At 34.2% G+C, this 16,509-nt stretch overlaps 1 protein-coding gene across 3 annotated transcripts; it reads right to left on the reverse strand.

Annotated features, from left to right (window-relative positions):
* Window positions 1-1,515: 1,515 nt before the first annotated feature.
* LOC148878454 (scarecrow-like protein 21) lies at window positions 1,516-6,013 on the reverse strand. 3 transcript variants are annotated; one of them, XM_088954795.1, is made up of 3 exons: window positions 5,452-5,550; window positions 3,916-4,923; window positions 1,516-3,733 (listed from the first exon to the last, which is right to left on the reverse strand). In XM_088954795.1, exon 3 carries the CDS (start codon window positions 3,526-3,528, stop codon window positions 1,780-1,782), a length of 1,749 nt encoding a protein of 582 aa, XP_088810921.1. In that variant the 5' UTR covers window positions 3,529-3,733; window positions 3,916-4,923; window positions 5,452-5,550; the 3' UTR covers window positions 1,516-1,779. The 3 variants fall into 3 exon arrangements, with proteins under 3 accessions (XP_088810921.1, XP_088810929.1, XP_088810914.1); XM_088954803.1 differs by having other exon boundaries at window positions 3,916-4,236; window positions 5,452-5,547; XM_088954788.1 differs by lacking the exon at window positions 3,916-4,923 and having other exon boundaries at window positions 5,452-6,013.
* Window positions 6,014-16,509: the final 10,496 nt, after the last annotated feature.

Consider the following 16,509-nt stretch of genomic DNA (forward strand, 5'->3'; position numbering starts at 1 on the left):
AACAAACAATGCACTTCATCTAGATTGATGGGATCTATACAAATTTAACATCTTGAATGCCTTTGTGCTGGGCCTTTGAATTGTTATTAAGGCTGCGTTTGGAAGCGATGCAAATAAGTGTGAATGCAAATATGTAGTGTAAATCGGTTCATATAAATTGCAAAGTTGGGTTAGTTTTGCAACAGCTTAAGCGAAAGAACATAGTTTTAGAGCTAAAGCGGTTCAAAACCACTTCAACATTTTATTTTGAATTAAAATTTATTTATTCCTTTTTTTTTGAGTGAAGGGTTTGCCATTCTATTGAAGGGGAAGCCGACTTGTCCACCCTGTACTGAATATGGGCCAACTATACTGTTTGGGACCCACTATGTACATGTTAAATTTAAGTTGGGTTTTATATTTGATTTAGGAAACTTAGGTTTGATTTGTAATTAGTAATATAAAAGAATGTGACCCACACCAATGCATTGAAAAGCCTCTGTTGGGTTTTTTAATGAGTTGGAAGGCTAAATTAGATTTGGTTTGGTACTAGGATGAGTTAATTTAAAAATTTATTTCACCCTAATTCCGAGTTGGAGGCTAGCTATGTGTTTCAAGGGGTGACACTGTAGTCTGAGGGTTTGGTTTGTTTTTTTTTAATGAATCCAAGAGGAGATAGTGAGGGCTCTGCTTTGATGTAATGGTATGAAATATGTATGTAGGGGACAACAGATGAAAACCAAGTTCTACTTGAATTAACTATGTATTTTGTAAAGCTTTCGCTTATTAAATAAACGCTAGTACTTGATTTGTCTTTAAAACCGAGAAATGTACTTGATAAACTATTTATTGACAAATAGGCATTACATCAGAAGAACAATGAATAAATGCTTAATTATTGGGAGAAGCATTAAAATGAAACTTCCTCCAACTGTTGGTACACACATAAATCAAGATCAACTTTTATCAATACCTATGCATACAAGTGGCATGATGGGATAACATGGCACCATTTATCAAATAAATGAAAGCCATGCCAAACACCACCTAAATGTTTCAAACCATTTCTTTTTACCTTGCTTTTGCTCCAAAAATTTTGATTCAGAATCCAACAGAAATCGAACCATTCTCGCCCAGAAAGTTTGAAATCATATCATATCTGGCAGTAGTCTTTAGCTCTTGGTGCGTGTTTATCAGATTTCTGACTTGATAAAAGAATTTGCACTCCTAAGACCCGAGTAACTACACAGGACCAAGTTTCAAAATACCAATACATATCGTATAAGTCGATACATATCATGTGAACGGACCTTCAAGGTGAGTTCCATTCAACAAACTTAATCTCCGTTTACAGATGATTAACAAATGAGCTTATTTTAAAAGCTGAACATATAGATATAGTTGCTATGCCGTGTTTGGTTAAAAATGCTAGGATGTGCAAATGAAAATAATGTAAATTCTGGGTTAATTTTGTTTTGGGTTTTACCATATTTTATTTCAGGTCTTATTTTATTTTATTTGTACTACAATCTTAAATTTTAAAATAAAAATACATCATAATTTGCATTGAAATCATTTGCACTACAATGCTTTGCATCAGTACAAATAAATTTGCATTGCAACCAATAACAGAGTTGAGTGCTACCATACCTAAGTTGGAAACTAATAACAAGTCAACAACACTTTCAGTTCAGGCTTTCAGCTAGCTGTAAAAGATTACATGTTTTTTTTTTTTTTAATCTCAGTGTGCTACAAAAGGACGGGACACGGGAGAGGAGGAGCCTATGAAATGCTAAATATTTACTTCCAAGCGCAAGTGGTGACTAAAGATCTGTTCATCCAGCCGAGATATAGAGCACCATCTCTCTCCTCGAGTCTGTAGTTAGGAGAGTACTTCTCCAATAGAGTTTTGATGGTGGCATTTACCAAGGAGCTCAATGGGTATGAAGTGAACCCAGCCATAGTGAATCGTGACCTCCACTTGCCAAAAAGCTCATGCCGTTCAACTCTTTCAGCACCCTCACATGCTATGATGTTGACCACATCCCGTGCTAGGCAGTGCTGCTCCACATTAATCCTTTCCTTGTCGTCTCTCGGTAGTGCCAAATCAATTGACTCGAACATGGCTGTATAATAGTTCAGTGTCTCGATAAATCGTGGGACAAAAGGTGCAGTGTTGGTGTTCGACTCTTGCTCTACAAGGGTCACCACCTTTGGCGACAAGCTCTTAACCAATCTCAGTAGCCGGTCCCTGTGGTTCTGAGTGCTCACACTTTCATCTGGCATATGGTGCAGCATGAATGCAAAGTTCACTGCAAGTGCCTCCCCAGGTCGGATACGGAGATCTTCAAGCTCAACCTCACAACCAGACATGGCTGCTGCATGAAACTCGAAGGGCACATGGCATGACTCAGCAAGCCTTGATAGCCTCTGCCCCACGATATCGAGTCCTCCTCCTCGGGCATAAGCTGAGGTGGCATCATCGATACCCGTGATGCGGATGTGTGGGGGCCCACCATGGCGGGCTGCAAGAGCCTGGATGAGAGTGATCCACTGACTGCCTTGTGCAATCTGAAAGTCAATGATGTGGACTTTGTTTTCACCCTTCAAAGCTTCTGCAATGGCACCATTGGCAGACATGTATCCAAACTTGAAGTATGGGCAGACCTCATAGAGGATGTGCATGTATGATAGGAGCTCAGCACTCGCAGGTTCTTTGCACCTTAGTGCTTTGTAGATTGAACTTCCGGAAGATGCCAGCCTTGCAACGAGACCTTCCAACATGTAGGCACCCAAACGCTGGATTGGTTCCCCTGAGACTGACACCAGTTGCCTTAACTCAGTCATCAACCAATCTGCTGTTGTTAGATTGTTATCTGCTACAGTTTGTGCACAAACAATAAGCAACTGTTTCAAATCTCCTCTGGAGATCATCTCCAACACTTGACTCAATTTATCTGTCTCCAATGAGGTTTGGTCAGCTCCACCATCAAAGGTTACATGGAAGCTGTCCACAACATATGAATCTGGCTCCAACATTGCAGTTTCAAGTTCTCTCAGCTTGTGTCTTAGATCATTAACCTCATCTGTTATGCAAGAACTACTTATTGGAGATCCATGGGCATAATCAGGGGAATGATGTGGATCTGATGGGTAGGAGAGAGAATCTTGCTGTGATATGGGACTCCCATTAGGAGAGAAACTAAGGCTGGATGGGGAACTGTAGACTGTGTAACTGCCAGTTGCCGAGGATGACTCCAGGGTGCAGTACTCTTCATGAGAGGTTTGAACGTGGAAGTTGCTCTCTTGGTTGCTATCTTTGGAGCATTGCTGGTCCAAATTTTGGAAGCCCTGAGACAAACAATAGGATTCAACCTCTTGCACAGGCTGATAATACGGTCTATGGGACCCATTTGAATTCCCATATTTCTGAGAGGCTTGCATTGAAGAGTAGCCTACTAATGGACTCATCCCAGCCACCGGAAATCCAGAATAATATTGGTAATTTTTTTGGGAAGAAACGTTCTCAGCCCTTAACTGAGAACTCATTTGTTAAAATGTCACGTACTATTGGTTGAATTCAGTACTCATGCATGTCACATAAGGAGCAAAAGGTTTTCCTTCATGAAAAGCCAAATGAGCTTACTAACAACACTGGACCGCAATTAAACTGAGCCCAACAACTCAACAGCGAATCTCCTACTCCCAGATCATTTCTGCTTCTTGAAATGAAAAATTAATGGCTCAGTGTAATCTGCAGGAAAGATAAACAAGATCAGACCAACTTTGATATTGAAAATGGTCAGAACATGAGAGAATGAAGATAAATGCAAAGTCAGAGTATGATATATTAGCAGTAGGTTTACTGACAATAAGTAGGAATTCAGTATTATAAGACATTCATTAAATAGACTATATTTGACACTGCAACCATACTTGATAACTACAAGATTTGGAGTTCTCATTATCATTTCCATTCTCCTGCATTCTCGACACAAGTGCAGAGCTCAGTTTCCTTTGTAGTTCAATATCTAGAGGGGACAAATCAGAGGAACACTGTCTTGTGTTGGCTGGCTCACTTGGTGATACTGGGAGTGGCAAGATCTCTCTCAAGCAAAAAACTACTGACCTCATCAACTGATCCTAGCCATGCAGTCTGGCATGTTCTTTTTAATTATCAAACAATCATCTCATTAAGTCCTTCTATGAGATTGAAGAACCTTTGAGGTCGGGGCCCACCAAATAATTCTAAAGCACCTGCGTGTATGACAAGTACAAGGCAGGTAGAGTTTAACAGCTTTCTTCCCTGAAGTGAGTCTCTCAATTAGGGGTGAAAGAAAAACTCACTGTAAACACTCAACAGGATGCTAAAAAATTAACCCAAACTGTCACCATGATTCACTTCTTTATGAACGAAATAGTAGAATCTTTTTAGCTCTAATTCAAATATGAACAAGATATTTCCAAAATACTCGTAATCTGTCATCATTGCTTATGAGACAACACTTTCTTGAAAGTGATTTAGTGAACAAAACTGGTGATTTATACCAATAAAAAAACAGAGTAATTTACAGCAATGGCTTAGGCAGTGTCCATACTCTTCGTTTTCATACGGAAAAATTAAACAAGTTAGAAGGGACAACAACCCAGAGAGCACTATAAATTCCAAAGAAACCCAAAAAAGAAGAAAAGAAAATCAAGGTCATTCTGGAAGGAGAATCTCCTCAAGCACCATGACTCAGAAATGACAAGAAGCCAATTCTTCTGTGAAAGATTAAACCATCCCCTCCCCTAGCACGATATATGCACAAGAAGAGATCACTTTCAAGTTTCAACATAAACAGATAAAATTCATTTGTTAATTAAAACCACTTCAGGACTGGGAACACAGCAATTCCGGAAGAGTAGAGTATAAAAGGCTTCCAATTTGAAATCAACAAGTACCTGGACAAACAAAAAAAGCCCATTTAACAAAAAAATAAAGCTCTGAAAATCCCCAGAATTGAACCTCGGACTTAAGAAAATTCAAGAACTAAATAAAAATATAAATAAACAAAAACGTTAAAAGTTCTACTTTTACGAAAGCTGAAGACTACAGCCGGAGTCATCAGCCTGACCACCAAACTCTGGTGAAAGATGTCACAAGGAAGAAAATTCAAAAAGAAAGAGGAAGAAAGAAAAAAAATAAAAAATCAGCTGGAATTTCCGCTTCCGAAGCAAAACTCCACCTTTCAAACAATCCCAGCCAACCTATTTCTACAAGTCATGATTTCTCTAAGAAATCAGAAACTTAAGCCTTCAGACTCCTACCAAAACAACTTAAGAACCAAAACTACCACAGAAACCCTGTATTTTCAGCTCAAACAAAATCAAACTTCATCAAGGAAGGAAAAAAGCAGAAAAACAAAATTGAAACTTCCTTCAAGCAATTATATGGGTTTCAGTATCAAATCATTTGGTAGTTGGACATACCTGTTTGAGGATCCTCAGGTTTTTGGTGTATTTAGTAGCTTCACCTTCACCAAGATCTCTAAAGAAAAGAGTTTAGAGTTCCAAGGCTTCCAAGAAGACAGAGTAACTGCAGCAGTAGTTTTATAACAACTTTAACAAGCCATGATTAACAAGTGCCCCTATATTTTATCCAAAACTACATTTCTGTCCCTGTCATTTAGTAGAAGATTCTAATATCACCTGCCTTTTTTGTAATTACCAAAAAGACCCTTTTTTCAACAGCGTGTGGTCAAATTTTAGACCTCTCTCAACCCAAGGAAACAGAGAAAGAGATTCAGACTTTTGAAACAACCAAACTAACTACTCTGCAAAATAGATAAATAAATAAACAAGTTACTTTAAAACTATCCTGATTTTCCTTCTGTGAAGAACATGGGGTTTTGTTCTTTATTTAAAGCAAATATAAATAGAATTGATAACCTCTCCGTCCACCCTCAACCACAGCTAACTACAGCCCTTGTCTTCTTTACATGTTGGACTAGGATTGAAGTCATTAGCTCTGTGGAATTGTGGGTGGGGGGTCGTGGGGAGTTGACATCATGATGAGTGTGTATGAGATCGTTATTGGCTAATCCAAGGGCTTAGATTCTTCCATCCGAAAGAAGAAAAAAAACAAAAAAAAAGAAATTCTTTCATTCTAGATTCGAGGTCAGTTTTACAGGAGCTATGTGTAGAAGGCACGCCCTTCTGTACATACAGCTTATAAACTACTGGATTCAGATCCATTTACTACATCCGTAGAGCATTGAATCCGGGCTTAATTGAGCTTATAACTAAGGCTGTATATGTGGGTTGGTTGGGGCTCATTTGAATCACCTACTCACCCATGGCACTTGGTAGTTGGAGAGTTTCTTCCCCAGCTTTAGTAGAATTGAATGCTTTGTCCAACTGATACAATTCCTCACACAGATTATTTCCAGCTCAGTTACGATCACATTCTTATAATTAATGACCTCTCCATATTTGATCTAGCAAATGAGAGGCAGAGAGAAAGAAAGAGGACAATAGATCCACCTATGTAATGGGGTTGAAGTTTGGCCCATAATCAAGAATATAGTAGAAGGTGATATGATGAATAAAATACATGGAGACTCTCAATAGATCCACCTAAGCTGCTATTGGTTTACATTCTTTTGACAGTGTTAGAGAATAAAAACCAGGATCTCACCTAGCAATTTAAGTTTTTAGATGAAACAGTTCCTTGAAATGGTGCCAAAGCAAGCCTGTTTGATCCTTCTTACCCATTATAATATTAATTAAGTTTCAACGTATATTTGTTCATGTTATTGAGCTTTCATATGAAGAATATGTTAAAGAATAAAAACCTATTTAGAAATCACATCTAATAACTTAAACTTGTAGGTTTAACAGTTCATTTAGATAGGGAGTTACCATCAAACTCATTGCTTACTTAAGACTTATTAAGAAGTTTGTTGGTCAGATTCTTATCGCTACACTGTGTGGATATGATAAATTAATTTTTGTTGAGTAAGGGTGAAGTACGGTATTTTTCTTTCGTTTTGAATTCAGCGTGTGGAGACTGGTGACTGCCTCTGGTGAGCAACTCGCTAGTCATTGAATGAATCTCCAACGCGGCGGGGGCGTTGCAGAAACATTGGTGAAAACGTAACGGGACAGAGACACCGAAAAGTGAAAACCATGGGCGTTTGATTTGTTAATTGTTAGCCGTTTTATAGAAATCCAGGGGCATTTTTGTAGTCTGATTAAAGTGAAAGAAATGTAAACGAAATTATTAGATTAGGTTAGAGAGGGAAAAAGGAAAGAAAGAATTTAAAAAAGAAAAAAAAAGGAAAGTCTGAGTCTGATTCAACATACAAAATTGACCCACACGGCACACGGCACACGGCCGCGAAGCACCCCTCTCTATCTTTCTTTCTGCTTTTATGAAAAGCAGAGGCTGCAGAGCTTTCATTTCCTCTTCTTGCCTTGTGAATTGTGACCTGTGAGGTGGCCCGTGGCTGTGGCTCCACTACACTCCAGTACGCCACTTCACGAGCTTTCCTCTTCCCCTTCTTCGTAAGCATCTATGAAATTCCGCTCTAAAATTATAAAATTACCCCTGTATTTTAAATTACCATTTTACCCGCTTGTCGTTTTCCAAATTCAGACAGAATTTCCTTGTACACGGTGATAACAGTACCACCCAATATATCGTGAACCCTTGCGGCTATAATTATTCAATATATACAAACAAAGCAATAATCCATCCTTCGCCTGGATGACAAATTAATTGACAAGTGATTGCAATGCGTTAAGAGTTCTGAAAGAAGAGAATTGGTGGGGGATCATGTGACATGCAATATATATATATATATATAACTGGGTTTGAAACAGAATGGGTCCATCAGAGATGGTGATAATTGATTTTTGGGTCCTTATATGTGAAGGAAATGGATATTTAATTATCTACGTGGTTTTTAATAGATATTTAATTCAATATTTACGTATACGTGGTTGGTCCCGAATAATCCTTTTATGGCATAAGTTTATGTAACGACAAACTCAAAATCTAAAACGTTTGGCAAATAGAAAAAACGGAGAGAAATGAATGAAAAACATAGCAAATTAAGAGCACACAGAAATTTAGTGTAGTTCGGCCTTTGGTATATATGTACACGGGCAATAGAAAAGGAAAAGCAGAATTCCATTTAAGGTTATTGGCCTAAAAAAACAATTCTATTCAGGTTTCGTTTGTTTTTTGGTAATTTATTTATTTAGGTAAATAAATTTATCCAAAAATAAATAAATTTTTTCTCATTCCCACATAAATCTAAGAAAAAAAAAATGAATTTCTTAGTCAATAAGAACCAAAATCACATTAATCAACTTTCCCCTCTCAAAATCCAAAAAAGCGAACACAACTTAAACCAAAATTCATTGGAATATAAGGATGTGGTATTTTGATTAGTTAACATTAACTGTCATTCAAAAGTTTAGTAAGGGTATTTTTATTATTTTAACTGTTTCCGTCTTTTATATCCACATTCATGGTTTTTAAAATCAGGCCGGATCGGACAATCGGACCGGAAAAACCAGGAACTGGTTAGGTGATTGGTTCCGTTTTTCCCCAAAACTAGATATTTACAAAAAAAAAAATGTTAATTTGGTCAGCAAACTATTGACCCGGGCATTCGAACTGCTCAACGGTTTTGACTGTTTTTATTTATTTTTGTCAAAACAGGCCGGTCATTCAGTCCGAACCGTCAAACAGTTCAACCCAGGAACTGAACCCCTGACGGTTCATTTTCCAGGTCAATTTTAAAAAACTTATCCACATTTATATGTTTTATGTACACACATTTTCTTTTCTTTTTTTTTTTTTTGGTATTTAACACAACATTTTAATAACACTTGGAGATAAGTGGTAATAGTGGGATTCGAATCCACTAAGACTACCCAGTTAATGTACCAAACGTCCACCACTCAAAGTACTTTTAATTAAATTTTAATTTTTTCCTTTACCCAAAGTACTTTTATCTAATGTTTTGCTTGAATTCCGCGTGAGATAATAACAAGAAGTTTTTCAATTTATTATTAGGAGTTCGCCTTTACTTTTATAGGAACCCAAATGGGGTGTGTGTATATATACATACACTAACCAGTGCGATGCACACGAAAATCTAAAAGATTTAATAATTTTATTTTTTATTTAATGTTGATTTATAAAAAATAATTATTGTTAATTGAATATGAATAAATATTTTTTAAAAATTTAGTTTTATTAACAATTTGTTATAATTTTAATAATTTTTATTTTTAAATGAAAATTTGATTAATTTTAAATAAATAAAAATAATTATAAAAGCTAACATTTTTATTAATTCCACTAATAATCAACAATAATATAGGAATGACAACGGGGTGGGTTCAGGGCAAGGCACCCCATCCCTTTTCCTGCCCCATAGTTAAGACACTCTACCCCATCCTTGCCCCGTCCCTAGTGTCACGCGGGGTTAGGGCAAGGTAACCACTCCTCAATGTTGGGCGAGTTCAGGAGCAAGGCACCCCTACTCCTCATCAAGGATGAAGAATCCTCGAATTTTCCTGCCCCGTCCCCAATATTGGGCGGGTTCAAGTAGAGGTGTAAATTGGGTCATGCTGGGTCGGCGCGACACGACCGCATGTGGCCTGCACAAAGTGTGAGTTGTGACGTGCTGGCCCACGAGGCATCCTGGGCCGTGCCTCTCTCTCCTCTAGGATAATTTGGGGGGTCGGTTCGGCACGACCCACAGCTCGAGCCTGCACGGGTTGGTGCCATGCCGTGGGTCAAGCTGGTCCATGGGTTGGGCCTTGGGCCAGGCCATGCCGCACACCAAGCCAAGCTCAAGGCAAGGCACCCACTCCCCATCCAAGGTTTTTAAAATTGGATCAGATAGGTTTGATTATTCGGTACGAACGAACGACCCACTCTGACAAAAAAAAAAAAAAAGAAAAACAAAAAAAAAGCCAAAAATTATTGTTCGAGTTGACGGTTCGATCGCCTAGGTCAGCGATTCGCTAACCAAATATATGGTTTTGGGAAAAAAATAGTGGTTTTGAGGTAAAACGGTGTCCAGTTCCAAATTTTTCCGGTCTAACCATCTGGTTTGATCCAGTTTTGAAAATATTGTCCCCATCAACCCAATATTCAATTTGATGATAGAAATGATCATAAGGATATATTGAGTATCAACCACATGGTAAATTTCTAAGAGTACACTAAATTGTCTTTAATATTCAAAAATGTACTTTTATGAAAATTTTGGAAAATTTGTTGTACTTGCGTAATTTTGAAAATCAATTCAAATTTATTTAAATTTTTATTAAATAATTTATTTTCTTTTTAAATGGTTTATTTACAGAAGTATGTTAATTTAACTTATAATTTCTAATATAAACTAACCAATAATTTTCTTTCTCCAATATTATACTAATTTATCTTAATAATTTATGTAATTATTTGTTGAAATTATAGTTTTCTATTTCCCATTGTCATTTTTCTTTATTATTTTTTGGTAATTTACTAACCTACTAATAAGAATATTTAATTTTTGGTAATTTACTAACTATATTTATTAACTTTTGGTAATAACACTATTTAATACTCATTGAATATGGGTGGGATTAAATATTAATCGTATTTAACTATTTATTAAATCATATGAATATTTTAAATGAGAGAGAGTAGTTGATGCATTTTAGGAATTGATTAGGGAGTGGGGCAACATGATACTTTCCTATTAGTTTAAATGAGATACCTTAGGAGAGAGATTATAGGAATATTTTTAGGTAATTGGGTGACATGGCTTAATGGGAGTGGTGGGAAGGGGAGAGGGGAGAAAGTCAAAGAGAATGCAGGGTGGGGAATGGGGATAATGGAGCAAGGAGAAGCATGGTGACGAGGACCCGTGCTTTGTAAGAGGAAGTTAAACAATAGAAATATATAAGAGTACATAATTGTTTTATATTTTAACTTTTTAATAAACAATTTGTTCAAACTCAACATGAGTTGATCGGCTTTCTAGTATTTCAGATCGACTTTGGTTTAATAAATATATATTAATATTTTATATTTTATATTTAATTTTTTTAATATGGGAAAGTAGGATAATTCCCATATTTGTTAGTCTAAAATATTTTATAGCATAGATTTAATTTTTGTAATTTATTTTTTTATTATTTCATTGTAATTTATGAAATTTAAAGTCAAATTTTTAGTTTAAATCTTTTGAACAAATAAACAAAGCGGAAAATCCCAAATCAATACAACCTGAGTTGGTGGGTTTTCGCAAATGGTCAATCGGTTTCAAGTGACAAACTATGGACTTGACCGGATCGATTTGATTGGAGAAACAACCTGCAATTGAACTGGACCAATCATTGAACACTCTAAATTTCAACTAAATTTATAGTCTATTATCTCATAAATAACAATAGTTTAATCTCCAATAATTATTGAAAATAAGTTTAAAATGAAAATATAATAGATATATAATAAAAGTATAATAAATAATGAAAATATACTAAATTAGTCAATAAATAGTGAAATCTTAAATAATAGTTTAATCTCTAATAAGTATTAATCTATAAATTATAAAAAATATATAAATTAAATTTCAAAAGTTAAATAATAGTTGTTTAATCTCCAATAATTATTGATAATTTTATATTAAATAAAAAAATATTTATAAATAATTAATGGTAACATATTTATAAAAAACAATAAATAATTACTGAAAATAAAGTAAATATTAATTATAGTATATATAAATATATAATGAATATACACTATTATTGTAAAATTATTACTAATAAATATAATTTTTTGATAGTTATTTTCGATAATTATTAATTGATATAAGTGAAATTGGTTATTTGCAATATTATTTAGTTCTTGAAATAATATTGTTATTTAAATTCTTAAAATATTAATTATTTATTGAATTTAATAATAAAATTGTAATTGTACTATTATTACATAGTTCGTTATTAATTTTGTAAAATACTAAATTATTATTAATATGAATATTATGAATTATATTATAATTATTTTTCTACTTTTAAGATTTTTTTTAATTTATTACATAATTTCATTATTTTTAACTATTTAAAAACTTTTCATGATAAATATTTTGTTATTTAAATATTAAAATATATTCAATATTTGATTTTTATTTATTTTAATGTTATTACGTAATATTAATTTTTTATATTATTTATCTATTTTTAATGTTTTTTAAGATTTTAGTTATTGAAATATTTAAATAATTTTTTATTATTTGAATAACATTTAATTTGAATAATTCATAAAATTATAATTTATATTATTATTACATATTTTGAAGATGAATTTTGTAAAAACATTGAATCATTAATAATATGAATATTATTAAATCTATTAGTTTTTTGTGTTTTGAATAAATATTTTAAATTTAGTATATAATTTCGTTATAACATTTAAATAGTTCTGATTTTTTTTAATTAAAACTTTCTTTAGATACATATAGATAAAAAGTGGGGGAGAGGATAAATAGGAATTAGATATAGTTTAGGAGAGAATCTCTCTACTAAATTAGAGATAAATAGGAATTAGAGATAATTTAGGAGAAAAATAGGAATTAGAGACAATTTAGGAGGAAGTGGGGGAAAGTGGTGTCATTTAGCTAAACATTAGAAAAGCTTAATGGTTGTTAGAAATACTTAGGTATATGTGATTTCCTTATTGGTTTAATGGGTAATTATGTAGAATTAAAAAATAAAAAATTCAAAAAACAGAAAATTAAGAAGGGGGTTTGAAGCAAGGAGAGAGCTGCTGACATGGCAGGACCAGTTTTAATATATAGATTCTCTTGGTTTGAATGGTGGTTAGTTAGGGATGCTTTATCACAGGCTTAGGAGTGATTTATCACATGTGTGCGCCAATCCGGATCAGGTTGGGGCATTGGTGGATTATCCGCATATTTTTTTTTATAACCATTCCATTTTAAATTCAACTTTTTATAATTTTTCATTTAAAGGTGACTTTTCATTTTAATTTTAGGGGGCGTTCTTTTTTTTAGATTTTGAGAGGAAAAAAAGTTGGTCAATGGAATTTTGGTTCCCATTGACCAAGAATCACATGTTCTTTTTTCAGGTTTATATGGGGAGTAGGGAAAGTTTATTTCCGGTAAGTGATAACCATCTCCTAGGTTGGTAAATAACTTTCCCACCTAGAGGGAAAGTTGCCACTACTTGAATGGGACAAAAATACCATTTTTTATAATGGATTTTTATGGCTAAAATGGTATAATATAGAAAACTTGTAATATGCATCAAGATAGTGTTTCAAAAACTGGTATGTCTGGTATTGACTAACACATACCAGTTTTCTATATTATACTATACTAAATTAGATCTAGATGAGGCGAAATCCTACTTAAAGACTGTTTCAAATATGTCTCGGTCAATAAATCCTCTAACTCTTACATTTACTATTTTATCCTCCTTCAGATTAATCTTATTACACACAAGAGACACTGTTTAGCCTCACACAAACCTTAGCAGGCAAGACACCTCAACAGCCCCAACCCTCTTTACATCCACAAGAGACCTCACTCCATAAAAGTCGGGTTGGGCTGCAACCGCATATAAGAATTCAAAGTAAGGGTGTCAATGGACCGGTTTTGGATTGGACCCCATCCAATCCAAAATATATTTTGGACTGATTGGATGGACCGACAAGACATATTGAATTGGACCAATCTGGTCCAAAATATTTATTAGATTGGATTGGATCTGATCCATCCGTAATAAATTTATTTTGGATTGGGTTGGATTAAGCCAATATCTGATCTATTGATATAAGATAAGAATATATGTATCAATGGACCAGGTTTAGATTGAAACCAATTTAAATCAAAATGAATTTGAACAGATTGAACGGTCCAAACATTGAATTGAACCGAACATTCATTGAATTGGAGTGGACCTGATCCATTTATAATGGACTCACATTGGATTGGATTGAATTAGACCAAATCCAATACAATTGACACCCCTTATTTCAAAGCACAAAACAAACAGTTCAACACTTCTACAATAAATGATGAGAAGTGTGGATAAAAGAAAACAAACTAAGACAAAAGTTGGCCCTTCCCACCATGTGTATCACGTAGAAGAGATGATGCATAAAGCATTGCCTGGTAGCGACGCACACCCATTACATAATTCATTTCTGTTGTATTTCCTCTTACACTCAATTGGGATGTAGAAAAATTTGTGTAGGAGAATGAGAAGGAATCAAAAAGCCTTCACGCCATTGGTTGAAGCTGCACGCGCGTCAATATCCATACCTCCCATGTTTCTTCAATTCTCATTATAAAAGAAATTGAGGATACCGTCATTAGGAGTGGATTTGAGTCGAATCGAATCGAATATTTAGTTATTGAAGCTTGACTCGTATTTGATTCAAATTAGAGATTTTGAGCTCGAATTTAACTTGAGTCAAAAGTTCATAAGTACAAGCTTGATTAGGCTCAAGTTCGACTATGAGCCAAATGTTTTATAAATATAAAAAATAAGCATATAAAAATTATTTTTTCATTTGACTATAAATCAAACATTTTATAAAAATAAAAATATACATATATAAAAACTATTTTTTATTCGATCGCAAGTTTATTAGACTTAAGCTTGGCTCGAAGCTCAGTTTAGACAACTGAATCAAACTTACAATGTCAACAATAATTGTGGGAATTAAGATGCAGTAAGGAATTGAGAGAGAAATAAAGAAAATGATGTACATCGTAAGCAATGTTTTTGAACCGCTATTGACCCAAATGGTCAAACCATTCGAATCGAAAACCGTCCAAGCAACTGTTCTATTTTACCCAAAATCCAGTCCTTGGCCAAAAACCATTGAATTGTCAACGACCCATTGACCCGAACAGTTAAACCGTTAACCTGTTTAATGATTTTTGGCTATTTATTTTTTATTTTAATTATTTTATTTTATTTTGTCAAAATGATTACATTTCCGAGTCTGTTTTTAAAACATTGGCCCTGACTGATAAAAAAATCTCAAATGTTGGTAAAGCAGCGAGAATATGACAAAAAGCAGTACAAAATTTAGGTATAAGCCATCGATACGTCAAAAATGAAGTTTGCTATGTGACCCCACAGACTTTGAACCAAATATACATATTTTGGGTCTCGCTTCAACCTGCAGGGCCCATTGTCTCGCTTGTCTTTTCTGCATCAATTGCCAATTCAATTAACATTAACAGCCACATCCGACCTACTTTGGAAGAGAGAGAGAGAGAGTCCATATCATTTTACTTGACGATCCAATCAGGTGAAATTCTTACACCATTTATCAATTTTAGAGGGATGAAAAACTTTATTTTTTCATCTTCTTCGGATCTCTATAGATATAGTTTAATTCATCGTCTTCCTTGTCTACTCTAAATTCTTTGGAGAATGAAAGCATCATATGCCCTACGTTTCTAATTAATTATCTCCAACGCTTATTTTTTTAAGGGTAAATTGCTGAAACCTTTCCTAAAGTTTTAGATTGTTGCTAAAACTTTTTCTGAAGTTTGATAATTGCATTCAATTCTTTTAAATTTTATGACATAATTGTAAGTAAGCCCTCAGAATCATCTAAAAAGAAACGTAAAAATATCCAAAATACCCATACGGTTATTATTGAGGCTGGTTCTCAAGAAAAAATAATACAAACTTTATGAAAAAAAGAACTTAAAGTTGCAGCTTTATGTTTGAATGATTGGTATGAATGACAAATTTGAAAAATAAATCAATTTCATAAAACAGATCCGAAAGAGCAATTCATATTTAGAGAAAACTTGGAAAATAAACATATTGGTTAAAGGACATGCATGGGTATTTTCAACATTTTTATACCTCTTTTTAGAGAATTCTAACAAAACTATTTGCAACTATGTCAGAAAGTTGAGGAGAGGTTATTGCAATTACCAAACTTAAGGGGAGGTTTCAGCAATTTACCATTTTTCTAAAAACAGTATTGGATGAAAAGAGCAAGAGAAGGGCCTGTACAAGGAGGAGAACGCTCTTAAATCTTATAAGTCACAATCTCTCAAATAAATTACTTCCAAATTAGCATTACATTCTAATCATTTCTATTCTTTAAATAGAAGGTATGTCATTTTTATGTGGAATAATTATCCATCTATACTTATACATTGGAATTATTGGATTCCTAGTGGTAGGCAATACAAAACATATTCATGGACTTCACCTAACAGCTGAATCTTTTAGGTTGAATGGTTCCTTGACATGTTATCAAAGATTTTGCATGGGTGCTCCACGCACACCACATATGCACCCCAAAGTACATCACAATTGTGTATTGGAAGCATCTCCCATTGATAACTATAGGAGATATTCCCAATGCATGCTGAGATGTGTGGGGAATTCAGCTTTAGTCAAGGCAAAGCCCATTCGAGCAGCCTTTACTGCCTTGCATTGAGAACATATCCGTACTTATATGTTTTATTTCAT

This window comes from Nelumbo lutea, chromosome 1 (genome assembly GCF_056320005.1).
Source record: "Nelumbo lutea isolate HS-2025 chromosome 1, American lotus-T2T, whole genome shotgun sequence".
Lineage (NCBI taxonomy): Eukaryota > Viridiplantae > Streptophyta > Magnoliopsida > Proteales > Nelumbonaceae > Nelumbo > Nelumbo lutea.

What these genes read in the sequence shown, in the direction of transcription:
- LOC148878454 (XM_088954788.1), bottom strand. Translation starts at nt 3,528, where the DNA reads ATGAGTTCTCAGTTAAGGGCTGAGAACGTTTCTTCCCAAAAAAATTAC.